We start from the raw sequence: 27,187 nt of genomic DNA, 5'->3' as shown, positions 1-27,187 counted from the left end.
TTGTATTATATATATATATATATAAAACAATATCTATATATTGTATTTTAAATAAATTTTAAATTTTGAACAAAACATAATTTATATTTATATTAGTTATATATGCATATAATATATATAAAATATTTATTTTTCTATAATTCTTCTAAAATATGTATATATAAAATATATAAAATATTGTTTATATTTAGAATTATTATTATATAATTAATTTTCTAAAATTAAAAGCATATTTCAAATAATATTTGCTTCATATGTGGGTGTACATTTAATAATTCTATCAAAGCTAAGATTTGATAAATCAATTGTTGTGTATTCACCATCAATAATTAATTCTGAAACTGCTCTACCTACAGCAGGTGCTTGTTGAATTCCATGTCCACTAAATCCAGTCGCAAAAAGTAAATTTTGATAAAATGGATGTCTTCCAATTATTCCATTTTGATCAAATGTATTGTATTCATAATAACCTGCCCAAGAAGATTTTAACTGGAATAGTAAATACAATAAATACAAATATATGTTCCTATATCTTGTAATATAAAATTAATAATTTTAAATATAACAGATTCATATGTTATTTCTATATTAATCTATTAATCCAAATTTTTTTAATAATAATTATATAAAAATATCAATAATTTTAATATATATATAATAATATATTCATATAATATAAAAAATATAAAATATAATATAAATATTAATATATTAATATAATTATATTAATATTAATATAATTATAATATTAATATAAATATAAAATTTTTTATTAATATAGAAATATTATATATTTCCTTTAGTATAAAATTTGCAAATTATCAAATTATTGTTGAGAATTTTGATAATATTAATCTTAATAAAATGTCTTAATCATGCATATATTTATTTCATTAAATTGTATATAAACAAATTTAATTGTATATTAAGAATATGTAATAAGGATTTAAGAAAATTCTTGATATTAATTTCCAATTAATATCAAGAAAATTTTCAAATTTTTTTTTTATAGAAATAAAAATTAAATTATAAGCGTTTAATTCAGTATTTTTAATATATTTCATTTTTGACTATTATTTCTATAAAAAATATAATTATATAATATTTTCTATATTATTTTATATTTTTTAAATTTATAATTTAAAAATATACCTTTAAAATAATTTATAAATAATTTAAAAAAATACCTTTAATTTTTCAAAAACTGGAACTCTTTGTGCAAGTATAGGCCAGACTTTTTCATCAAAATAATCATAGTCAACACTTAAATCTTCAATAGTAGGTTCTTCAGATTCCTCTGGAGATCTTCCACAAATGAAACTACCTGCTAGACCTTCTCTTCTAGAATAAATATTAATACTTAATTAATAATAATAAAATATATTCGATTTTAAAATATTAAAATATTAAAATAATATTTATAAATTTATAATTTATAAGAACAACTTTCTATTTTATAAATTTTATAAATATTTACCTGAAATATGTTCCAGAATAATCTATTGTTAATGGTGTATTTAAACCTGGTCCATCAGGACAGTGAAAACAATAAACATATCTTTTCCTATGACAATAATTTTTACGTTAAGATTACATTAATAAGTAATAATATTAATATAAATTTAAATTTTATATTTATTTAAGATATTTAATAATACAAAATGATAACCTTGGTTCAACAGGTAAACTTATTTGTAGTAATCCATTTCCTGTACCAAGTTTAGCCATTTTTGCAACTTTTCCACTAAAGGCACCAGCAGCCACAATAGCAATTGAAAATTTTATATTATGTATTTCACCTTCTTTAGTTTTTATCTAAAATATATAATAATAATAATATGTGTAAATTACTAAAATTTATATTATTTTAAAAAAATCTTTTTTTTAAATAGATTTATATATGGTTCTAGAATATTTATGTAAATATAAAAAAAGTGAAGAAAAATAATTATTAAACAGTGATATTTATATAAAATGATAAATTTTTTTACTTTTTTAGTATCACGCTGATCAAATATAAATCTGAAATCTTTTTATATTACTAAAGTGTTTAAAATGTTTACTCTAAGATATTCTGTTTTTTTTTAAGTTTTGAATGATCTCTACATATGTGATGTTAATAATTTTAAAAGATCTGCTATTAATTTGCCATTAAACAAATTATGATTAAGATGACTAGATATAATTGCAAGTAAAAAAGAACTCTTGGCAAATAATCACAAAATTTGAAACTTTACAACTATCAATTAATATTCTAATAAAAAATAAATAAATTACAATTGAGAATAATAAATAGACCGACTTTATGTTGCCAATATTATGATAATTATGATAATTAAATTGTGAAAAAATATATTAAAATATTTTTAATTTTATCCTTTTAAGTATTTCTCAATGAATATATTTTCAGAAAAACTAATAACATCTATTTTCTTAACATTGTTCAATTATTGTTTCATATAATGATTTAGAAGATTTGGCCACAAAGGAGAAGATAAATATGCCTTCTGATAAAAAGACTATGATTGATCATTTAATATTTATTCCAGAGCGAATATTTAGCGATTTCAAAAAAAAATATGAATTCTAATATGTATATTTATATATTGTTATTTCCTACAACTTCCACGTACAACCATTTTCAAAATTTTTTCCATATATTACAGTTATTCTTTAAATAATGATAATTTGCTTCAAAAAGAAGATTCTTGTATCTGTAGAATTAATTTCTATATATTTTCCTTCCGCAAATATATAAAAACAATATTAATTCTGCCATAAATTAAATTACTAAATAAAAAACTTTATATTATTTTTCTTTACTTTATATTGATTTTTTATCATCCTCAATATTATCAGGATTATCATAAAATTTGAAATTTTTATAAATTTTCTTATTATTTAATATAATAAATTAATTTTTTTTACATTTTTAATACAATACAAATCTACTATTTTTATAAATAAATCTTGAGAAAATCAAAGAAAATTATTAGATCTAATAAAATTGAAAGTCATCATAATTCTATTTATATTGATTATTTATTTGTATTTGATTATCATAATAAAATTATTTTAGATTCAATCTAATAATATTAAAAGAATTACATTAAATTTTATTTAATATATAGAAACAAAATTTTTCTTATAATGAATAAATAAATTTTACATTAGTTTGAAATTTATCAATTCTTTTTTCTCTTTTATTTCTTTTTTCTCTGTTTCTTTCTTTTCTTCTTTTCTTCTTCCTCCAATTTTTTTTATTAAGAAAAATTTATATTTAGTTTGCATTGTTCAGCTTGATAATTTCAAAACTTCTATTTAACAAACTTATCAACTTCAATATTCTATTTAAAATGAAAACTGAATAAATTTTAAACTAATTTTAAAATTGAATATATTTTTATAAGAAGTATAAATTGTGAAATAATATATTAAAATATTTTTAATTTTATGCTATTAAGTATTTCTCAATGAATATATTTTCAGAAAAACTAATAACATCTATTTTCTTAACATTGTTTAATTTTTGTTTCATATATTGTTCCATATATAAATAATCTTTGAATTATTTAAAATTATCAAATTAAATAGAAAATCTAATTAAACTAATGAAGTTATTGAAAATATTAATATATTTATAGCAGAACACTTTTGAAAAATCTATTCTAGAAATTAAAACAAATACAAAAATTGATATATAAAAATATTGATTGGAAGATTATTTATTAAATTATAAACAATTTAAATTCGCATTGGATTAATAGGCGAGATGAGAAAAACAGAAAACAACTGTATAACAAAGACTTTCACTCTTTTTCTATCTTGCTTCATTTAACACAAACTTCAATTTTAATCAATATTTTTGTATACATCTTTATAAATTTATATTTATTTTATCTTTATTGACTCTTTAAATATTCTACGAATATATTAATAATCTGTATATAATACAAGAATAATAATAAATATTAAAAATAAGAAAAATGTATTCATATAATAAATTTAATATTTAATAGTAATATTATTAATATAATATTCTAAGAAAATTAAATTTGAAAATCTTACAATTAATTTATCTATTTCTTCATCTTTGTCATCTTTATAGATAAATCCTTGTGCTTCTCCACAAATATAATTTGCTCCCAATAATAATGCTTTTTTTTTAAAAGCAGAAAGAAGAGCCCATGGATCAAACCATCCTTCTTTTTCTAATCCTAAACAACCTAATTCAACATCTTCTATATTTAACCAAGGAAATATATCTTTTAATTTGGCAGATGATAATAAGATATTTTTTGCTCCAAGAAAATTTTGTAATTTAGAATTTTTTATCAATGTTTGAGCTCCTTTTTCAGATGCTAATATTAAATATCCATGTGGATGAAAATATGTATTAATTTTAGGTTCTCCATCAATGCCTAAGTATTCATTAACATTGCGTATAAATTCTGCACCAAAAAGAGACATTTCAATATTTTCTTTCAAAGAAAATTGTTGACGTAAACCTCCAGCAGAAAGAACTGTTGATGCTGTGGTATACTAAAAATAAAATTAAAAAATATTATTTAAATTTTATTGATATTTTTTAAAAAAACATTAATATTATTAATATTTGTTCATTATGTTTATTCAGATTATATTATAATAATAAAAAATTATTATTATTAAATTATTATTAAATTAATAATTATTATTATTATTAAATTATTAACATTTCTAAAAAAACTTACCATAGGATCTTTTTCTACAACTACAACTTTAAAATCACTTGTATAAATTCGTTGTTTCAACCAATAAGCTATAGAACTGCCTATTACTCCACCTCCAATTATTACAACATCACAATTTTCTGGAAGTATTGGTGGTCGATCCATCCATTCTACTAATATATCATCAACATCTCTTACAACAAGAGAATCTTTTATCAATGTCAAATTATTTTTTAATTTTTTTATTATTGTAGTATTAGAATCTTTTTCTTTTTGTGTAATTACAGAAGATGTATCCTGAAAAATTATATAAAAGTTAATATAAATTTTAATTTTATTTTAATTTTATAATATAAAATAATATAAATAAATATAAATAATATAATATATTTAATATATAATATATTTTTATTATAACTATATTGAATTTTTATATGACAAATAAAATTATTTCAAGAAACAATTAAAATTATAAATAATTTTTTTAATAAAAATATATATAATCATATTTTTTATTTATGTTAATCATATTTCTATAGAACGTTAAATATATATATATAATATAGTATGTATATATATTATATATATAATATATATATATATAAATGTTAATTAAAGTTTATTTAAATTATAAGCAATTGAAATTTGTAAAAGATGAGACAAAACGAAAATAGAATAAAACAATTTTATAGCTATTACATCTCTTATGTTTGTTTTTATGAACTTTTTTTGTTTGTTTTTTATTTGTGTTCTAGAATCAAAATTTTATAAATATATCATTGTAATATCATATCATATAATATCATTATATATATTACAATTTGTATTATGTGATATATGACAATACTGTCTTAATTTTAAATTCATAAATTTGAAAACTTTTTTTTTAATAATATTGAAATCTTTGATTAATCATTTCATATTATGATATATATATATATATATATATATATATATATTCTAATATATATAAATAATAATACATAAGTAGAAATATATAAGAAATGTATATAAAAAAAAAAATTCATCAATATATTTATTATACTTATACATTATATGTAATTTCTGATTTTTTTTATTAAAATTGATTAATTATTATAGATTTTTTATATTTTCATTAATTATATATAGGTGGTTACAAATATATCCAATCCTTGAATTTTACTTATAAATGTACAAGACAATATATATGTCAATATAAAATTACTATTTTTAGATTTATTAACTATCATTTATATACTAGCAAAATTTGCTAAATTTTACTGTGACTTTAAATTTTTATTCAAATTTTAAAAAAAAAAATAATTTAAAACTTGAATCGTTTATTTAATTCTTTTATTAGTTATTATTAATTAAAATAGTTACAATCTTCTTTTTTAAAAAAAAAAAGATTGTTAAAATGATTTATTTCTCAATAACGAATATAATTAATAAAATAATAAAGTAAAAAAAAATTATAATATTTATTTAAACATTATAATATTTATTTAATTAAAATAAAACTAATTACATAATATATAAAACGATAACGATTGTATTGAAAATTGTTAAAAGATAAAATGTTTTTATTTTTTTTTTCTAATATATATACTTTTTATTTAATGTGATTAATGTTTTTACATATGATGTACATAATGTTATGATTCAAATTTTAAGTAATATATTCTTCACAATATATTTTTTTGTCATTATTCTATGTTTTATTCTATATTCTATATTATTCTATGTTTTTAAAGACATTGTAACTATTATTGATGTGATTGATAAATTTGAAATAACAATTCTTATAATAATGCATTATTATTATTCTCTTTTTTTTTCTTAATTTAATATTAGCAAATTTTTTTTATTTCAATTCAAATTTTAATAAAACAATAAATAATGAAACTATAATAAAATAACAAGATAATTCAAGCAAAAAGATTTTTTAAATAATTAAAAAATATTAAATATGTCCGAAATAATCATTGTATTAAATTCTTCAAAAATTAGTTTAAAAGAAAAAAAATTTTCAATATCTTTTTAATATATATTATTGCTTTATATTTTTAATAATATTATTTGCAATGTTTTTATACAAAAGTATAATAACTTTCTTTGATAAATAATTAGATTATATTTTTTATTAGATTATATTTTTTATTTTTGTTTATTTAAATTAAATTTGATTAATTTTTTGAAATTTGATTAATATATTAATCAAATTTAATCATTTTGAAATTTGATTAATATATTGTAGTTAAATGATAGGTATTGAGACATTGAACAACACAGGTACAACAGTGATGTTGCAAAAATACCATTTTTTAAGAGAAGAATTTGGAATATATTTGTTAGAAACATTTCGATATAAATGGAGTATGAATATCTTGGAATTTGAGACGACATTTTCCAGCTATGCCAATCTCGACAATCAACATCATTCTTCTTGAAAAGAATTATTATATATTATTACACTCGCGGATTAGTTTTTTGGTAACAGTAACAGCAGACTCTATGAATGGTGTAACCCTCCAGTTTAATTCTAGGAATTTTCCTTAGATATGAAGATATCCCAATTAAGAGATTGGTCCATATTGTTATTGACAATTTAGTACCGTTACCGAAGATCCGCGATCTTGCGAGGTGAGTATAAGGTTTTAGAAGGTACGAGCGTTTTAGAAGAATTTCTTGAAAATCAGAACCTTATTTGAACCTTAGAATCCTTTCAAAATCAGAATTTGTTAAACTTCTGAACTTTATATCTTAGAATCTTTTGAATTCTTGAACTTTATAATCTCGAACAAACAGAACTTTAAAAAGTTTGAATTTTATTTATTCCATTTTTCTGGATTGAAGATCATTTGATGTATCATATTGTATTACATGGTTAAACTTGTTTAGATGTTGACAATATATAAGAGAAAAAAATATACAATTCCATTTAAAAAAACGTTAATAATCTTGAAAATATCGAAAAAAATAATATTATGATGTACATCCAATGTACATCCTTCGAAACTATTCTAATTCTAATGTATCATATCTTTAAATCCAACAAAGATATTTAGGTGTTGTTTTCTTGTGATTCACCTTGAAGATATGTCATTTTTTATATATCTTAATGTATCTTTAAAATCATTGCTATTATATATATAATATAATATAATATAATAATAATAATAATAATAATATATAAATAAAAAATATTTATTTATAATAGATAATATATTATTATAATAGATATTATTTATTATAATAGATATTCGATTGAAAGTAAAATAATAATAGTTTATTAATAGACATTACATATTCTTATTATATATTAAAAAAAATTGCAGATAAAAAATATATTTTATTTTTATTTGTAAAGAAAAAAACAACAACAACGAAAAATGGAAAATTGTCAAAGTTAAGAAAGATATCTTTGATCTCGTAAAATCACAATAATCAATTATTTTATTAAAAAGAAAATAATAATAATAATTATAATCATTAATTAAATAATCGTCACAGAAAATAATCTTGTAATCTATAATTATCATATATAAAATTAAAAGAAAAGAAATAAAAGAGAAAGAAAGAAAGAAAGAGAAAATTGAATACAAAGAAGCAATAGTAATTAAAGTAATTTTAACTCAAAACTCACCGAAAAATCAGGAAATTGCTTCATATAATGATGAGATGTTCAATTTTAAGAATAATGTCACTCAAAATATTTTATACATTTATTTTACATTTGTTCAACAATTAAATTTAAGTATTAATATCCATTGATGAAAGAAGTTTTTCTTCTTTTATATAACATGCTCGTGCTATTTTCAATTTCTGTTGAAATATATATCATAAAGTAATAAATGTAACAAAAGCATATATTATTAAATATTAAATAAAATATTTAAAGAAAAAATAATATTAAAAGCAAATTATATTTGCATATTAAATAAGCAATTTATTTTAACTTAACTATATTTCAAAACTATATAAATAATAAATATCATCTATTTTTCAAAAAATATATATACATTACTTATTACAAATAAATTATGATTCAATCATAATTATCTTATGATTAATAATTATTAAATCTATCATGATCTTTGATTACAATTATGATTACTTCTTTTAATTATTAACTAATTATTGTTGATGATTTAATAATTTTTTTTGTTGCAAAAAAATAATATTGTTGAATAATGAACACTATAATATAGAATATCGAATCTTTTTGATAACTATAATACGATGATATATCACAGCTAAATTATTACATTAAGAAAAAATCATATTTTCGGAATTATTAATAAAACCGGAAAATTTGTCAAATGAATTCCAAGACTTCAAATAAAGAAAATGTATTAGATTGGTAGAATTTTTCATTACATCATAAATAAATTAATTTAAAAAATGTAATAAATGATTGATCTAATCATATATTGTTAAAATATATTACTTGAAAAAATTATAAAACTAATATATTTAATAACGAATATGACAAATCTATTTCTGTATACAAATAAAGAATAATTTTAAAGATTGAAACAAGTACGAAAGTTGAAAAAAATAAATCAATGCAAAAATAAAAAAATTTAATTTTTTTATTGAAAATTGATTGAATTATGATTATTTTTAATAAATGATTAAAATTCATATTATAGTATATGTATTTTTTTCATATATCTCAAATAAAGAGGTATTAATGAATGTATAAAAAACATGAAAAATTTGTTTTTTTTAAATATTCTTAGTTTTCTGTTCATATATTTCTTATCTTTCATACGATAATTTAAATGAATTTAGATCATATAATAATTTAGGAGATCAATTGACTTTTACATGTTCTAAACATATAAATTTATAAAAATACGTTCAATTATTATATTCTTCTTAAAATGATTTTGAACTTTTATCTAAAATTTTTCATTAATTTTTCATTAAAATCATTATTTATAGAGTAATTAAAATGGTTCTAATTATACATCTATGTTTCTCTATAATTTAATACCTATTTGATGCAGTAAAAAAATATCTACTTATAAGAAAATATCGATGATTTTGAAAATTTTAGAAAAAAATAATTTTTCAAAAAAGATATTCTTTTTTTATAATAATAAACTAGTCTTTTAATATCATATAAAATATTTTTAATATTTGTTATAAATGTAAAAAATATTAAAATAGTTTTATTAAAATAAATTATCTTATGATTTAATAACAATATTTATTATAAAACTATTGCTATCAAATTTGCATTTTTTAACTTTTATTTGTATTTTATTTCTATATGATATAATTTATATAATTTATATAATTTATATAATTGATATCTCAATTAGACATATTTTTTTTATATAAAAAATAATGTTATTTCATATCTATAAAAAAATTGAAACTTTTTTTTTTTTTTAATTGGAAATATATATATATTTGTGTTAATTTATGTTTTTGTTAATTTAATACATAATTTTCAGTGTTTTATCAAGTTCTTTAATGGCTATTACAATTCATTGTAATTGATAATCATACTTTTAAATTATTGTATGACAATTACACATTTAATAATCTTTTTATTTTTGCAATTAGACATGCATAGTTTTGAATTATTTTCTTTGTTTTTCTTTTTGTTGCAAAAAATAAACGATAAGATCAAAGTAATGCGAAATTGAACATAATTAATGAATATAGTCAATGAATATCTCAATTGAATATAATCAATGAAATCTAATATAAACATTTTATAATGAATATTTATTTCAAAATATAGAAAAGCTAGCAATCTCAGCAAAAATTCTCGACTTCAATCATTTTTAAATATATAGAAAAGATTTTCAACAATTTTTTTTCTATACATCTGTTTTTCTATATATATGTAAAACTAACAATCAGTTTAATTTTCGAAATATTTATAAAAAAATATTATTACTAATATATAGAATTTGACTTATACGTATATGACAAAATATATGTCAGCATGCGATTATCACTTATCATTTATATAACCTTTGGCAGAAAATAAAATTAATAGATTCTTTCTATACTTGTTTTTGTATCAATGAATTTCGATGAAATTTTCAGCATAAATATAAAAACTGAAATAAATCTTTATTATTTTCTTCTATGATTTCGATCAACTGAATTTTTTTCAAAAATTTTTTTACGCATTATCTAGCAAACTTAATCTTTCTAATTTCTTAAGAAAAATGGTTTAAATCAAAATTTTTTAAAATAGTTATTGTATTTTAAAAAATGATCAAAAACTTTTTGCAGAAATTTTATAATTATATTATATTATATTTTATAATTATATTATGATTGGTATCTAAAATGTATAATAGTTAAACTAATATTATCACTTTTATATTTCATATATTTTTATTATTTATCTATAGAAAAGTTGGATTAGCAAAATGCGAAACTTTTAAGCATTCGAAATTATAATGATTGATAGGTGAAATTGCAGAAAAACTATCTCTTTTCAATTTCGATATAATGTTATATCTTATATTAAATATAAAATTAATATTATTAAATACTATTTAACTTACTATTATAACTTTATTGTAAGTTCAATTACTCAAAAGTTGTTTTCTAATTTATTTTCGCATTATCTAAGCTCTTTATGGATAGATATTAAAATAATTTTCACAGAAAATTTGATATGAATTGGCATTGAAATATTTCAAATCTATCACTTTCAAATAACTTTTCAACAGTTAACAACTTAACAATTCAAATAACTTTTTGATAGATTCATCCGTTATGTGTATGCTTAACAAAAAATACGTTGCATATTTTATCACGGATATATACATATAAGCTACTGTAATAGTTATGTAATAGTAATTTCTTGAATTTGAATATATAATATAAATAATAATAATAATAAATAAAAAATTATTATTAGATCTATTATATATATATATATATATATATATATATATAAAAATTATTCAAAATGTTAATTTTTACAACATGTTTAAAAATCATCAATTTTTTACAATTTTACAATTTTTTTCATCTTTTATTTTTTATTTTCAATAAAATAATTAGCAAAATTAATTATTTATCTTTTCATTTCATAACATTGACTCTTTACGATTATGTCAATTTAATATTCAAAATAAAAAAATACTGAAGAATAAATTAAGTTAAAAATAAGGAATGAATGAGAGTTAAAATTTTCTTTGTGACATGTATACAGATATATATATATAAAGAATATATAGAGAGAAAGAGAGAGAGAGAAACTTAATCACTTTATGGTTGATGTTGTATTGTTTATTGTAATTCCAGTTATCTAAATGTTTTATATTTCATGGATCTAAATGAGTTTTTTATGAATAATTTAAAAAGTAAAAATGACATGTAAATTGATGCATATAAAAGGAAAAGTTATTCAAAATTATCTAATTCAAATTCATTCAGATCCGTGAGCAGAAAACAAAATCACAGATTCATTAGCAAAATGATTATTTAAAATTATTAAAATTAATTATTAATGAAAAAATAAATACTGATAAAAACCTAGAAATAAGCTTTAAACAAATTTTATTAAATTATTAAAAAAAATAGATAAAGATAATATTCGTTTTGTAATGAAAATTTAATGAAATTAATTTTTTGATAAATAAAATATATTGAACTATTATATGTATTATATGTAACAATTTTAATTGATTTACTAAATAATAATAAAATTTTATTATCTTTTTATTATATTTGTATATAATAAGTTCATAAATATGGATTTTAATATGATTTTTATTTACTATAATTTTTACTCTTTATAAAAAAGATCAGTTATATATTTAGACTATCTATACCAATAATAATTTATAATATTGTACTTCAGAAAGTATAGGTAAATGAATGAATAAGACTTATATAAAATAAATCTTTTGTAAAATATAGATATATCTTAAATAAAATCTCTTATTCGTCAATAAGATATTATTATTAGATAAATAATTATAAGATAAATTAAATGAATATCTTAAATAAAATGAGATATATATAAGCAATAAAATAATAATTATTTATCTTAATATTTAAATAAATTAGGTAATAAAATTATGATTCTTCTTTTTAATTTTAAGCTTTTTAATTATAATATTTTAAAATTATTTCTATTCTATTCTTAATAAATCCTTAATAAAAAATTTTCATTATCTATTTCTTTAAAAAATAAATAGAGAATAAGAAAATAATATAATATTATCACTTATTAAACAAGCTATAAAAACAATTTATAAAAATCAAATAATTCTTATAATAATAACTAGATATATCAAATTTATACTAATTTTTTAGAATAAAAACAATCAACATTAAAATTATATTTATTATTATTAAATAATAAATGATTAACAATTTTTAGGACAAATATAAAAATATATAATATAATATATATATATATATACACATATATAATGTAAATATATATATAATAAGTCATAACTACATATAAATATAAATATATAAATATTTTTTAATAAATTATAAATAATAAAAATTATAATAATAATATATATAATAATAATAATAATAATATAATAATAATAAATATTATTTCTTATTTTATTATTATTATAATAAAAATATTAATATTTTTATAAATATAATAAATTTTAAATTTTATTAAATAAAATCTTACAATAAAAATAAATTAATTAATTAATACTTCAATTAATACTTAAATTATTCATATATTTCAAGATGTAGAACAAATTAAAAATAATAATATAAATAATAAATAAAAATAAATAAATACAATAAACATAATAGATTAATAAAAGAAAGAAAAAATAAATTAAACAAAATGAAATAAATTACTTAAACAATTATTTATTAATATTAGATCTTAACCTCAATATTAATTTTTCTGCGATTACCTTATTAGTCAAATTTCTTCTTAATTGAAAAAATACACATTTTTGTAGAAAATTATAATCTTTTTTTAAAAGAAAACGCAACATTTTTATAATTGTTCAAACTCTGCATATACTGAATTGAAATTAAAATTTTCTGATGTTCGTTAAATAATTATATAATGTTATAACATTATATAAAATTTTGCAGAAATAATAATGTTATGATGAACATTTAAAAATTTGATAACTTTTTTCTAAAATATTGTGGTTGCATGAAAAAGATTAGATTAACATTAAATGTTTCTGTTTTTAAAACAATATCTTCCTTATTGAAGTTCGTTTTATCAATTTATATATATATATATATATATATATATATATATACACACACACACACACACATGCATATATATTATTATTAAATGTAATTTGATTTAATATTTAAAGTATTATACATTATAAATGCATATTTTATTAAAATATAATTTTAATTATAAAGTGATAATATAAATGTAAATTATGAATATAAATTATACAATATAAATTATGATTTTAATGTAGAGTAAATATGCTAATAAAATAATAAAATTAAATTATGATAAATAACAAAATTATTTATAAAATAATTATGTAATACATAAATTTTTAAACCAAAAAATAAAATTATTTTTTAATATTTTTTTAAACAATATGATATATAATTAATGAGATTTAAATATTTCTTGAATATATGTGTCATATTATAATAATTCAGAAAATTTTTTAAACTTATGGAAATAAATTTATAATTATAAAACAAAAAAATTATTAATAAAATAATTTAAAAATTATGCCTCATAATAATTTAAATATTCTATATAATTTATTATATTCATAATTCTTATAAAAAATTAATGATTACACATACAAATTATATAAACAACTTTATCAGCATGTTTGTCAGAACATTTTTAACGAAGAAATGCATATTAAATATGCATATATGCAAATCATACATATATGCAAATTTTGATTCATTTGTTATTGATTTAAGATTTTATATACATATGTAACTAGATTAGGACAATAATTCTTTATTTTTCATAAATTTTTTTGAATTTCATTACTTTTATATTTTAGAATAAGTATAATATTCTTTAGAATAAAGAAATTATTCAAAATAATAGCTCTTTCTTAATTGTCTTTCCTTAAAACAAATCTGATAAATGTTTTTATATTTGAGATATTGTATTATATATTTATATTATTATCATTATTATAATCATTTATATATTATATAAATAAATTCTCTATTATATTATATAGATAATTTATTATCAAAAAATTTAAGAATTTTTTAACAAACCATTTATCTTTATATTATATATTACTCATCATAAAATAAATATTGATTATACATATAACATAATCATAAAAATAAAATAATCACAAAATGAAAAAAATATTACTTTTTAAGTATATTTTCTAAAGTTGGATAAAATGATAATGGATAAAAATAACAAATAAAGATCTATTCTTTTTATTGTATATAAACAAAATACAACAATAAATAACCTTGATATATATATTGCAATTTCAAAAATAAAATTTTTAATGCAGTAGCAATATTTATTGAAAAATAGAATAAGTTATTTATAAAAGAAATAATTATTTTGAGTATATCTCTCAGAATATATAAATAAAAGAAATTAAAAAAATAAATAAAAAATTTAAAAATTATTATTCTATTATATAATAGTGGATATATATCTAAAATCTTTATTTTAAAATATATCAATAATAATGAATTGTAGAATTATAAATTTAATAATAAAATAATTTGAAACTTACAAATAAATATGTTTTATGTAAATTTTATATATATTGTTGTTTTTAATATAATTCAATAAATAATTTTAGATATGTTAAATTATTATATTATTATATATATTATTGTTATTATATTATTACATATGTTGAATATATTATAATTTTTCACAAATATAATGTTGTAAATATAAAATAAAATGTTCATACGGAAATATATAATAAACACAAATAATTGTAATTAAATATATATAAAAAATTTTTCAAAAAGTTAATATGTATGAAATCTATATTAAATTAAAAATATTTTCTATAAATTGATTACCATATTATTTTTCAAAAACAAAAAATTACACATTGATTAATAGATGACATGACTTGAAAATAACTTATAAATTTTCATAATAATCATAAAAATATTATCATAAAAGATCTCTTAGATTTCTTTTTATGTAACATAATTAATTTTTTAATTATTTGAACATATTATATTAAATTATCTTAATAATTTAAAGATTTCATTTAAATAATTAAATTAATAAATATATTTGTCTTTGATGATTTATTAAAATATTTTTATTAAGAAAAATAATTTGATTGGGTATAAATAAATATATTAAAACAACAATAATTCTATTAAAATAACTATATTTATATAACAACAGCTTAAAATATAACGATATTATTTATATACATTCTTTTTTCTATTTATTATAAAAAGATAAAACACAACATTAAATAGAAAAATCATTTTTATTTGAACTATTTCTTTAGCTTAATATTTTTCATTTTTATAGTAATTTTTTATAGTAAGATAAACGAATTTTATATTACAATAAATCACAATAATTCTTTCATCAGATAGAAATCATTGTCATAAAAAATTAACCTTTGTTATTTTGCCCATCAATCATATTACATGGAATGAGAACTAATTTAGGAATCATTCCAGGTGGAGCTATAAATTGTTGAGTACTCTGAGGTGTATTACGTCCAGAATACCTTAGTTCTGCTTCTGTTACAATTTTACAAATATTCATTTTAATATCTGCTTGAGCTTTTGGAGGGAGTCGTTTAACAGTTTGTGCCATACTATCAAAAAAAAGTTCTATACTACTTTTTCCTTCAGGAGCTAAATAAACTTGATCATAATTGTTCTGTGTATCCTATAATATGTATTTATGAAATTAAACAAAATAAGAAGTAACTTTAATTAAAAACAATGGTAATTACATCTTACTTCTATTTTAGAAGAATTTTTTGTAGAATTATTTGTAGTTGGTGCAGTAACAAAAATTGATGTATCAACTGTTTTATTTTTAAAAGGTGAAGTTTTTAAAATACTGTAAGTTGTAGGCACATCTAATGATTCGATTTTCATTTTCTTTGGTCTTATTTTTCTATATTTTGATTGAATTTGTTGAGCATATGAATCAATATCATGTTGCATTGTATTTTCTACTTCCACATTTTTCACTGCATTATCATTATGATCATTTAATTCTATTGAATCATGTTCTAAAATTGGATCTGCAGTTGTTTCTTCTAGAACCTCCAAATATTCACTATAATCTTCATCATTTCGATCTTCTAATTGTTCTAAAAGACCTTCAGAGCTTATACCACCTGCATTTATATCCTGAATGTAATCTTCAGTTAATTCTATACTTTGAGGTTGATAATCTGATTCATATCTAAATAAATATTTATATTATATATCAAATTATAATATAATATTAATAACTAATATATTGAACATTATATATATTACATAACTTTAACAAAATTATCATTATTAAATACTAAGTTATTAAAATATTATATAATTTTCTTACGGAAATTTCAGAAAACTAAGATGATCTTCAAAAATCCATTTTTTCCTACGAACTCCTTTTTCTGTTTTGTTTTTATATTTAAGTATACGACAGTAAGTATCTCTTAAATTTTTCCATCTTAATCTCACCCATGTAGCTGAAAATATTATATTAATTATATTTATATATTATTTTTTAATATTAAATTTTTAAATTTATGTACTGTTGTAATAAATTTAAAATTTAAAATTTATGTAATATAAAATCAAAAGATCTTAATTGTAAAAAATATAAAAAATATCCTAAATTTATAAATATATATTTCCTTATAAATTTTAAAATAAATCTCATAAAGATAAAACAATATTTTTGCATAGTGAATAATTATAATTATCTTTTAATAAATAAATATTATTATTATTAAATAAATTTTTTTTCTTAACAGTAAATATCGTATATAACTTTATATTTACGTTTTTATAAAGAAATATTTAAATTTCATTATATTATTTCAATTTTTATGACATTTATAAAATAAAATTACATAAAAATATTTTTATTGAAATAAATTTGAAAATAATATATAAAAATTAAATTAAACATTTTAGTGATAAAACGATAGCATACAATAACATTAAAATTATCCGAAAAAGGTCAAAGAAGAAAACGAATTCGTACGATCAAGACCAAGTTCATCCGAAATCCTTTTCCAAACCTTCTGTCGAAATTCTTGAAGCTTAATAGAAGAACCTTTTACTTCAGCACTATATAAAACTGGATGTTGTTTTATCGCTTCAATAATCTTCAATGAAATTTTATGCGAATCAGGCGGCATCGTCGGCACCATTTCGTCCGTTGAAAATCGTTCGAAGAAATAAATTATTGTCGTCAATATTGAAAACTCGATCCTATGTTTTTAATTTGATAACTAAATGAAATCTTTATATCATTCAAAAATTTAATATTTGTGATATAAATGTTAAAAATTTAATTAAAATAGAATTAAATTAATGATTTCATTTATTCTTATTTTTAATTTTATTCATGAATTAAGTAAATAAATAGAAAAATAAAGAGATAAATAAATTTGTGTTTTATTAATTATAATTAAATTTTTAATAAAATTGAAGCAACTTATTTATTTGAGAATAAAATTAAAGATTGAATTTTTTGGTTAATTTAAATTTTAAAGATTTTTACTATAAATATTGTTATTTGAAATGAATAACAAAATTTAAATTCATTGCACAATGATATAATTAAAAGTTTCCTCAATTGTTGAGAATACTAAAGTTTGTGTCGCGTTCTAAAAATCGGTCGTTAAGTATGCTGAAAAATAAAGAATGCGTAAATAAAATGACAATCGCCATTCTTTATGGTTAACTAGACTTCCGTCACACTGCTTAACCGGAAGCTTTCTGTTATATTTTTCTATCTTAAATTATATATTATTTCAATTTTATAATTATTTTAACTTTCTTGCCTTTTGCTTTAATATATAATTTTATTTCAAATATATGTATTTTTCATTATATAAAATAATATGTTATTAATGTTATTTAATATTTAACAAATTTAAAAAAACCATACATGATATTATTACATAAATTTAAAATAAATTATATATATTACATTAAAAAAATTAAAAAAATAATCAAAAAATAAAAGAAATAAATGTGTACATAACGCATATTTTTATTATAATTTAAAAAGTTTTATACATATAATTATTTCATAAGAATTATTGTTATATTGTAATTTATTATATAATATATTAATTTATTATATAATAATAAATTATATAAAAATGTTATTAATTCAAAATAATTTTTAAATTATTTATCATAATTTTTATGATTTTATACTCCTATCTAGTTTAATTTCTTATAGTTTATGACTATGATAGTTTATTCCAATACTGGTTAAGTAATCTTAAAACTTAAATAATATATAAAAATAAATTTTGACTTTTAAATTGACTTAAAAAGAAAATGGCTGAATTACCATCAGGATTAATAAGTCATACTAGAAAAGTTTGTAGTCTTTACAAACGTGCTTTACGTACATTAGAAAGTTTTAATTATAGAAGACATGAATATAGGTAAAAATTTTTAAGTTAAATATAATAATAAAAAAATTATTTTTTATATATATATATATATATAGAGTTAATTAATTTTTAATAATATCGATCATATATTATTAAATATGTTTTTCTTATAAACATATTATTGCACTGATGTAAGTCTTGTCTTGATTATTTATTTTAAATAATTTTTATATTTTTTTTATCATTATTAAATTTTTATTTATGTAAAATTTATATTGATATATAAAAGACATTAATAAATTATAATTATTACTTTAACTTTAAAAATATAATAATTAATAAATTATTATTATTACTTTAACTTTTGAATGCTATTATGAATGAAATTTTATTTCAAGAGCTGTTTTTATAAAATTTTTTTCAATAATAGCTTTAAAGATTAATAAAAGGACTAATAAGGATTGTTAAATTTATATTTTAAACTTCTTCAAATATTTAATTATTATTATATAATTCTAATTATTTAAGATTTAATATATAATTATTGAATATATAGAAAATCTCATGAATGTATTATTATAATTAGAAGTTATTATTATATATATAATATGGATTATTTTAATTTAGATATAAAGCAGTTTTATTAAGACAACGTTTTGAAAAAAATCGACATATACCAGATGCTCGTATTGCAAAAAAATTACTATTGGAAGGCGAAGAAGAATTATTTAAAAAATGTCATTGGGATCCATATAAGTTTCCTGATAGTCCAGGTGGAATAGTTCATGGGCGTTTTGTTGAACCACCCGATGCTGTGCTTGATTTTTGGGATCCAATTGAAAAAGCTCAATATCCAAAATATTTTGGTCAAAGAGAAAAACTTAAAGTAGAATATGAAAAATTATATAAAAAATTATATTTAGATAATAAAGAAACTTCTAAATCTAATAAATAAATAAGTGATTCAAATTATATCTGTAATGATATAATGTAGTTAAAATAAAGTACATTGATATTTAAATATAATGTATATAATAAATAACATATATGTAATATATATATATAATAAAAATCTAGCTATTTTTATATTGCTCTTATTATTTTATTTTTTTATATTTATTATAAAATGATAGTGAGTGGTGAAAAGTTGAATTATTTTGATAAACACAATGCTTACATATTTATTTGTTATATATTTAACTTATACTTTTCTAATCTGTTATATAAATTTGTGCAATTAAATTTATATATTCTAAATTTTTTTATTAAAAAATAATAATAATTGATATATATATTATATTTTTATATTTTATATTTAATAAATATTATATTTATATAACTTGTAGCATATATTAATATTTATATTTATTACATTATAGAGTTATTATTATGTTATTATATATTTATATATTGTATTATTATAATATATAAAATGTTCATTTAAAAATTTTATATGCAAATATTTTTACAACAAATGTTAAATAATTTAATAAAGAATTTCTTCTTTTTTTCTGCAGAATAATCTGCAAATATAAGTTTTTATCAAATAAAGAAATGTTTTTATCAATATTTAATAAATCAAAAATAAATAGAATGTATTTCTTTCTTAAAATTTTTGAAATTTTTTTACTTGATATTTTTTTCAAAATATCGTTTATGATATGATGAAATAATGTTTTTGAGATATTTGCATATTTGGATTTTTTAAATGAACATCATGCATATTATATTAATAGCAATTATATTATATTATTTATTTAATAAAATAGTATATTATTATAATATATTATTTTTTTATTATAAATATATTTTTATATCATAGATAATTCATAAATAGATAATATTGTATTTTTAAAATGTGTAATTGAATTTAAATCGAATTTAATAATAAATCTACAGATTAGTGCAGATCTATAAATTTGTTTTTTAATGGTGTAAAAACGTAATGCGTAACATAAATATTAGTAGTGAATTATATCATTAAAGTTTTGCAAATAATATAGTTTATGAATTGCATTATATATAAATATATAAATATACATATTTATTTTAAATTTCAATAAATAGTTGCAAATACTTTATCATTATACTTTATCATTTATTATTTTTAATTTGTTTTTGAAAAATGGTTCATTTAGAAGAATATAAAAAGGAATTAGAAAAGATTTATCAATGTGCACGTGAAAATGGTATTACAGAAACTGAAATCAATAGAATTTTACAAAATTCTTTTTATATTCTTGAAAAAAAAAACAAAAAAATTAATTTCCATATTGTTATAAAAAGTATGGTTATAATATTATGTATAATAGTTATATGTTTTATATTTTTTGATAAAAAGATCTTAGCAGTAGTGTTATTGAGGAATTTGCAGAATTCTATTTATCCAGGTTTAAAATTATTAAGAAAAATTGCAATACCAATAATTCAACATTATCCTTCTTTATCTGGTATGTTAGTATTATAGCTTTCTGTTAAATATATTTCATTAATAAACTTTATAATTTTAATATATGTTTAGATTTCAATTGATTTTTTATATTTAATTCTATATTATTTTTTATAGCGTGTTGTAAAAATCAATTTTTTATATAATTAATTTTTAATAATTTTTATGAATATATTAAATGTACTTTATTAAAAAATATTTAATAAAATAATTTAAATATTAAAAATCAGTGTTCATTTTTTAAACTTATTTCAATATAATAATAAATTTATATTAGAAATAAGTGTTTTGAATAACATTTTTTTTATTATTTGTATATTTTTGTTTTTTAGAATTATATGATGAATGGTGCATATTAGAAAATCCATATTTTTATATAAATGATATGGATTGTTGGCCTTGTAGCGTTATACATTTTATACCAGATCTAAGTGGTCACCACATATCTAGATCATTTAATCCAGGAATTCCTTATATAAAAACAGAAAATTATTCTCTAGTTCATATGGAAAATGTACAACAATTATTATGGCAATATTCAGAAATATTTGAAAAAGATGCTATGAAAATATTATCTAACAATATGACTTACAGGTATTGAACAAATATATATATAAAAAATATATATAAACAAAAATAGTACAAGTAGTTTTTAAATAAAAAGTACATTATTTTAGAAATATTCGAGATATTATGGAAAAAAAGATGGATTTAAATCTTTCTAAAAATTTAAATAATCATATTTTGTGGAGAATTAATCGTATGAGAGCAGGAAGAATTTTAAGAAAATTATTTCCAAAACCTATAGATACACCAAATTGGTGGGAACAAAGTACAGAAAGATTTATTTTTTTTGATGAACCAAAATCTCCATCCTATTCTTTAGTAAGATATTTTATAAAAAATTTTTTGTTGTGCAAAATATTGTTTTATAAGAAATAAAAAATAAGAAAAAAAATTAATAAAGAAAAATTCATACTATTTAAAGTATGTAAAATAAATTATAGTAAAATAAATTCTTCAATTTATATTGCATATAATTTGTTCATAAATTATAAATCAATTTACATTTAATTCAAAACTGATATAAATTAAAAAATATAAAAAATATAAAACTACTGAACTTAATATTTTATGATATGAAATATATAAATTATACCAATATATTAAAAAAAAATATATGAAATTTTAAGTACATATATTCTTCATTGTATATTGAAATTTTATTTATTAAGAATGGAAGATGTTTTATGATTTTTGAACATATAGTGAAATATAATAAATATATTAAAATATATTTCAATATATTAATTAATAACAGAATTTAAAAATATGTTATATTAGAATAATATAATATATATAGAGTAAATATATAGAAAATTTTTTTAATACAATTTCTAAAAAATTTTAGCCAAATCCTGAATGTAGTAATGTAATGATAAGATGTACAACTGGTACAAGATTGATAAAAATGATAGCAAGTCCGGAATGTATTACATCTTGTAAATCTTTTACAGTATTATTATCTGCTGGAAAAACTTGTAAGTATTTTAATTTTTTAACTTTGACTTAAAATTAGCTAAAAAAATTAATTTATGTTTGTAACTTTTATTTTATTTTTAATATTACGTTAATATAAATTTATTCAAATTTAATTTAAATTAATTTTTATTTGAATTTCATATACAATAATTAATACTTAAATAAATTACTGGTGAAATATTTTTTTTCAGTATGGTATAATTGGTGGTATTGGCGGCCAATCAGCCTTCCAGCTTTAAATTCAACTAGTATTACCATTAGTTATATGACTTCATTTTGCTGAATTATTTTTTCACATTAAATTAATTTTTTATAATTATATTTTATTATATTTTTATTAAAAACTGTCATTATATTAATTTTTATTTTTTTTTCATTTCTTTTGAACAATTTTCTAAATAATTGATTTTATAAAAAATTTTATAAATAAAATAATATAATATTTATTAATTAATATTTATAATATAATAATTTAAATTTGTGCTTATTTTTCAAAATTATAATTTATTAATTACAAACAATTGATACTACACAAAAAAAATTATAATAATTGATACTATACAAAAAAAATAAAAAAATAGTGTAAGAATTGATATAAGATGTTACAATTACAAGAAAAGTAAGAAATCTCTTAAATAAATATTTAAAGTTTTATATAATTACATAAATGAAAATATTAAAAATGTAAAATTTTATTTCTAGGAAATAAACTTTTTTTAAATAATATAAATCATGTTGAAAATAATATTTTTTTATATTTCATATTTTGACTAATTTTTTTTTTACTATTTCAAGTATTAAAAAATAAATAATCATATCATTTTTTAATTAAATAAATTTTTTGAATTTCTTTCCTAAAATTTAATCAAACTTTTGTTGTATCTTTTGTTTAAATAAAATAGGCACTAATGATAATACAGCAAATACACATAATATTATAATACTTTTCCATGACCAGCCAGTAGATAAAGTTAAGTTTTGTAATGTCTGACCTGCTTGAATGGCAATAAAAGATGGTGGAACAACTCCAAAAAATGTGCCTACAGTAAATGGTGCAAGAGGCACTCCAATTATAGGACTGGCTAGATTTATAAACCAATTTGGAAGTAATGGAGTTATTCGAAGAAATAGCATGTAATTAAAAAGATTATCTTTGTGTTTTTTTACTGTTAATGTCCATTCTCTTGCTTTTTCTGGGAAATATTTAAAAAGCAATCTACGTCCCAAAAGTGATGAAAGAAGATAGCAAAGTGATGCTCCTACTGCACTGCAACTGCATACTAATAATAAAGCTAAAGGAAAAGGAAAAAGAAAACCAGAAAGGATTGAAAGGAAAATAGAACCTGGAATAGCAAAAGTTTGTAAACTAAATCTATGTTAAGGACTATTTTATGAATTATTTTTTTCAATAATTATATGAGATTTTAAAATAATTATGAATAATATATTATATGTAAATTAGAAAATTACTTATATAAAAATGATATATTATTATTTTATTATATATATTTTAAAATTATAGACTTCATATTGAAGGATACAAAATATATGTAAGAAATAATCCAATTAGCACTTGAAAATAATAAAGATCTCTATATCGTCCAAGAAGTTTACCCAAATTTTTAGCTTCTTCAAGATCTAATGGTAATTTCATATGCTGTTGTTCATCTCTGAAATATAATGAATTTAAATGTTTCTTCTTTTTATCAACATTATTATGATTATTTCTTACTCTGTAAGTTCTGGAAAAGTAGTATATACATAAAGTAATGCTGATAAAGAGGTGATAAAGACCACGCTAACTGTTAAAATTGCTTGTTTTGTCGATACCTCCTTAGAGGAATCTGAAAATATATTTTATATATTAAAATATTAAATTATAATATTTAATAATAAATTTAATTTATTAAAATATTAAAAATTTTTACTAATTTTTTTTAATTTAAAAATTATATTAAATTAACTTTTAATAAATTATATTTACTTTAATAAAAATTATAAATAAAACTAAGCATGAAAACATACTATGTTAGTAATTTTCTTAATAAATTATAAATAATTTTCATGTATTTTATTATGATGACAAGAATAATGAGTTTTAAGGTTAGAATTCTTCTATTTTTATATTATGCGATATTGAATTCTACAATAATAAAATGTGTTAATAAATATATAAATAATTTAAAATTATGATATATTGATTAAAAGTTTATTAATAAAACTAAATAAAATTTCATAATAATTAACAATCGAATTATTAAGTCTTTTTAATAATAAAAAGTAACAAACATTATTTGAAATAAAATTAATATTTGGTTTATTAAAAAATTCTATTTTAAAACAAATATCCTACCGATATTCTGTTTTATTCTAGTTTCTGTTTTCATAACTAGGTTGTTACTATTTTCTTAGAAGCTAATTACTCAGCAATTCAAGATGGCGCAAAGATAGAAAATTTTTTTGTAATAAATAAAAATAAATTAATTTTTTTTATAAATATGGTTTATAATATAATGATTTTTAATAAATTTGGCATTTATTATTTATTTTTTAACTTATAATTTAATTTAATATTGATATGTATAAAAAATTAAATATTGATAGATAAACTATACTGGTTATAATTAAGAAAATTAAATTTAAATTAAAATTAGTATTAATAATTATTATATATTATTATTAATAAATTTTTTATATTTTTATATTTATTATATTTTTTAAATATTATTCTTATTATTTTAATTTTTTATTACATCCATAAATGATTTTATTGATATATTTTACACTTTAAATTTTCTTTAATTTAAATATTTAAGAAAAGCATAAATATAAAAATAATAAATAATAATATAATCATTAATTAAAATTAATTAAAATTAATTATAAATATTAATAATAAATTATGTATTTAATAATAATATTATATTCAGATTATTTAAATAAAAATTTTAAAAAAATATAAAATATGTATAAAATTTAAAATATGTATAAAAAATATTATTTTATAAAAAATAAATATAAAATTTGATATATAAACTATAATAAATTATTTATTTAATTTTAATATTTTATTTATATTATTTATATTATGTTAAAATGATAAGTTAATTAAATTATGAAATTATATTAAAATTTTCTTATATATACCTGTTGTTAATGATAACATTACTATTAATGAACATAGTACATTTAATCTTACATTTCATGAAGCATTATTTTTTGTAGTAGAAATTGCACTACAAAAAATTGTTAACAATAAATATCGATGTTTAAAGCCATCACTATTTCTTATTTTATTTCACCACGTGGCTCCCTCTGTCTTCTTTTATCTTTTTCTACCTCTAAGTTTCTTTTCATATCTCTTTCTTTTCAGTATCTCTTTCTTTCTTTTAGAACTTTTTCTCTTTCTAAGGGAGGATCGTGGGCGGAAATTAGAATAACCAGTCTAGTCAGTTGTGTTGTGGTCGGCGGGTGGTGCGCGTCTAGTTTGTAGCAGTGGAGATTTTTTTGAAGTACCACTTTTGTATTTATATTTTAATATGCCGAAAATAGAGTTTTGTTAATTTTGCTTTGAAGAAGATTTAGAACTTATAAATTTTCATTTAATTTTCATTCACGATTCCGTTCGAATGGAAAGTTCAATGATTTTTTGTGTATTCTGGATATTTTGTTGGTTTTTCTCCCGGTGATCATTCTTGGATACATCGATTGGATTGCGTCATGATAGGTCTGCATTTATCGAAGGCAGCGTATGTATAATTATATATATAAAATATAATATAACATAATAAACTTTTATTTATGTAAATGTATTGTCAGCATGTCTTTTTTTAAATATTATTTTATTTTAATTCAATAAAATATATTTTCATTTTATTATTATTTTATTTGATTTATTGCATTTCTTATTGAATTCTTTTTATATTTAATAATTCAAGAGAATTTATATAATTTATACTATAATA

General features: G+C 17.1%; 6 protein-coding genes across 7 annotated transcripts in view; 3 read left to right on the top strand and 3 right to left on the bottom strand.

Annotated features, from left to right (window-relative positions):
- Positions 1 to 175: 175 nt before the first annotated feature.
- LOC122714460 (FAD-dependent oxidoreductase domain-containing protein 1) lies at positions 176 to 13,666 on the bottom strand. 2 transcript variants are annotated; one of them, XM_043935802.1, is made up of 7 exons: positions 13,583 to 13,666; positions 4,734 to 5,009; positions 4,069 to 4,542; positions 1,670 to 1,815; positions 1,478 to 1,564; positions 1,188 to 1,341; positions 176 to 489 (listed from the first exon to the last, which is right to left on the bottom strand). In XM_043935802.1, the coding sequence occupies exons 1-7, from the start codon at positions 13,664 to 13,666 to the stop codon at positions 235 to 237; spliced, it is 1,476 nt and encodes a 491-aa protein (XP_043791737.1). In that variant the 3' UTR covers positions 176 to 234. The 2 variants fall into 2 exon arrangements, with proteins under 2 accessions (XP_043791737.1, XP_043791738.1); XM_043935803.1 differs by lacking the exon at positions 13,583 to 13,666 and adding an exon at positions 8,341 to 8,489.
- Positions 13,667 to 16,136: 2,470 nt separating this feature from the next.
- On the bottom strand, positions 16,137 to 18,566 carry LOC122714488. Its single transcript, XM_043935853.1, has 5 exons — positions 18,382 to 18,566; positions 17,860 to 18,089; positions 17,203 to 17,338; positions 16,608 to 17,061; positions 16,137 to 16,533 (listed from the first exon to the last, which is right to left on the bottom strand). Exons 2-5 carry the CDS (start codon positions 18,026 to 18,028, stop codon positions 16,252 to 16,254), a joined length of 1,041 nt encoding a protein of 346 aa, XP_043791788.1. The 5' UTR covers positions 18,029 to 18,089; positions 18,382 to 18,566; the 3' UTR covers positions 16,137 to 16,251.
- Positions 18,567 to 19,080: 514 nt separating this feature from the next.
- Positions 19,081 to 20,205, top strand: LOC122714503 (NADH dehydrogenase [ubiquinone] 1 beta subcomplex subunit 9). Its single transcript, XM_043935874.1, has 2 exons — positions 19,081 to 19,282; positions 19,859 to 20,205. The coding sequence occupies exons 1-2, from the start codon at positions 19,173 to 19,175 to the stop codon at positions 20,184 to 20,186; spliced, it is 438 nt and encodes a 145-aa protein (XP_043791809.1). The 5' UTR covers positions 19,081 to 19,172; the 3' UTR covers positions 20,187 to 20,205.
- A 1,073-nt stretch (positions 20,206 to 21,278) lies between these two features.
- Positions 21,279 to 23,581, top strand: LOC122714497. The gene is made up of 5 exons (XM_043935867.1): positions 21,279 to 21,681; positions 22,013 to 22,274; positions 22,358 to 22,565; positions 23,092 to 23,221; positions 23,414 to 23,581. The coding sequence occupies exons 1-5, from the start codon at positions 21,357 to 21,359 to the stop codon at positions 23,503 to 23,505; spliced, it is 1,017 nt and encodes a 338-aa protein (XP_043791802.1). The 5' UTR covers positions 21,279 to 21,356; the 3' UTR covers positions 23,506 to 23,581.
- A 442-nt stretch (positions 23,582 to 24,023) lies between these two features.
- LOC122714487 (transmembrane protein 41 homolog) lies at positions 24,024 to 25,685 on the bottom strand. Its single transcript, XM_043935852.1, has 4 exons — positions 25,576 to 25,685; positions 24,955 to 25,066; positions 24,764 to 24,892; positions 24,024 to 24,588 (listed from the first exon to the last, which is right to left on the bottom strand). Exons 1-4 carry the CDS (start codon positions 25,607 to 25,609, stop codon positions 24,084 to 24,086), a joined length of 780 nt encoding a protein of 259 aa, XP_043791787.1. The 5' UTR covers positions 25,610 to 25,685; the 3' UTR covers positions 24,024 to 24,083.
- A 1,020-nt stretch (positions 25,686 to 26,705) lies between these two features.
- LOC122714483 (tumor necrosis factor receptor superfamily member wengen) overlaps positions 26,706 to 27,187 on the top strand; it is a 24,140-nt gene continuing 23,658 nt past the window's right edge. Inside the window, exon 1 of the mRNA XM_043935844.1 lies at positions 26,706 to 26,971. The gene's annotated coding sequence lies outside the window, so the exon portion shown is untranslated. The remainder of the gene's footprint in view (positions 26,972 to 27,187) is intronic.

Source organism: Apis laboriosa, unplaced genomic scaffold (genome assembly GCF_014066325.1).
Source record: "Apis laboriosa isolate Shangri-la unplaced genomic scaffold, ASM1406632v1 scaffold30_cov140, whole genome shotgun sequence".
Lineage (NCBI taxonomy): Eukaryota > Metazoa > Arthropoda > Insecta > Hymenoptera > Apidae > Apis > Apis laboriosa.
The sequence above is the reverse complement of the archived record's forward strand: the minus strand, read 5'-3'. Positions and strand labels throughout refer to the sequence as shown.

Coding starts and splice junctions, on each gene's coding strand:
- LOC122714460 (XM_043935802.1), bottom strand. CDS start 13,666: ATGTTGCGTTTTCTTTTAAAAAAAGATTATAATTTTCTACAAAAATGT. Junction 4,543..4,733: donor TTGTAGAAAAAGATCCTATG/GTAAGTTTTTTT, acceptor TTTTATTTTTAG/TATACCACAGCATCAACAGT. Junction 1,342..1,477: donor TATTCTGGAACATATTTCAG/GTAAATATTTAT, acceptor TATTTATTCTAG/AAGAGAAGGTCTAGCAGGTA.
- LOC122714488 (XM_043935853.1), bottom strand. CDS start 18,028: ATGGTGCCGACGATGCCGCCTGATTCGCATAAAATTTCATTGAAGATT. Junction 17,339..17,859: donor GGATGAACTTGGTCTTGATC/GTACGAATTCGT, acceptor TAATATTTTCAG/CTACATGGGTGAGATTAAGA. Junction 17,062..17,202: donor CTTAGTTTTCTGAAATTTCC/GTAAGAAAATTA, acceptor ATATTTATTTAG/ATATGAATCAGATTATCAAC.
- LOC122714503 (XM_043935874.1), top strand. CDS start 19,173: ATGGCTGAATTACCATCAGGATTAATAAGTCATACTAGAAAAGTTTGT. Junction 19,283..19,858: donor TATAGAAGACATGAATATAG/GTAAAAATTTTT, acceptor ATTTTAATTTAG/ATATAAAGCAGTTTTATTAA.
- LOC122714497 (XM_043935867.1), top strand. CDS start 21,357: ATGGTTCATTTAGAAGAATATAAAAAGGAATTAGAAAAGATTTATCAA. Junction 22,275..22,357: donor TCTAACAATATGACTTACAG/GTATTGAACAAA, acceptor ACATTATTTTAG/AAATATTCGAGATATTATGG. Junction 22,566..23,091: donor AATCTCCATCCTATTCTTTA/GTAAGATATTTT, acceptor AAAAAATTTTAG/CCAAATCCTGAATGTAGTAA.
- LOC122714487 (XM_043935852.1), bottom strand. CDS start 25,609: ATGAAAACAGAAACTAGAATAAAACAGAATATCG. Junction 25,067..25,575: donor TAGAATAAAACAGAATATCG/GTAGGATATTTG, acceptor ATATATTTTCAG/ATTCCTCTAAGGAGGTATCG. Junction 24,589..24,763: donor TTATTTCTTACATATATTTT/GTATCCTTCAAT, acceptor ACATAGATTTAG/TTTACAAACTTTTGCTATTC.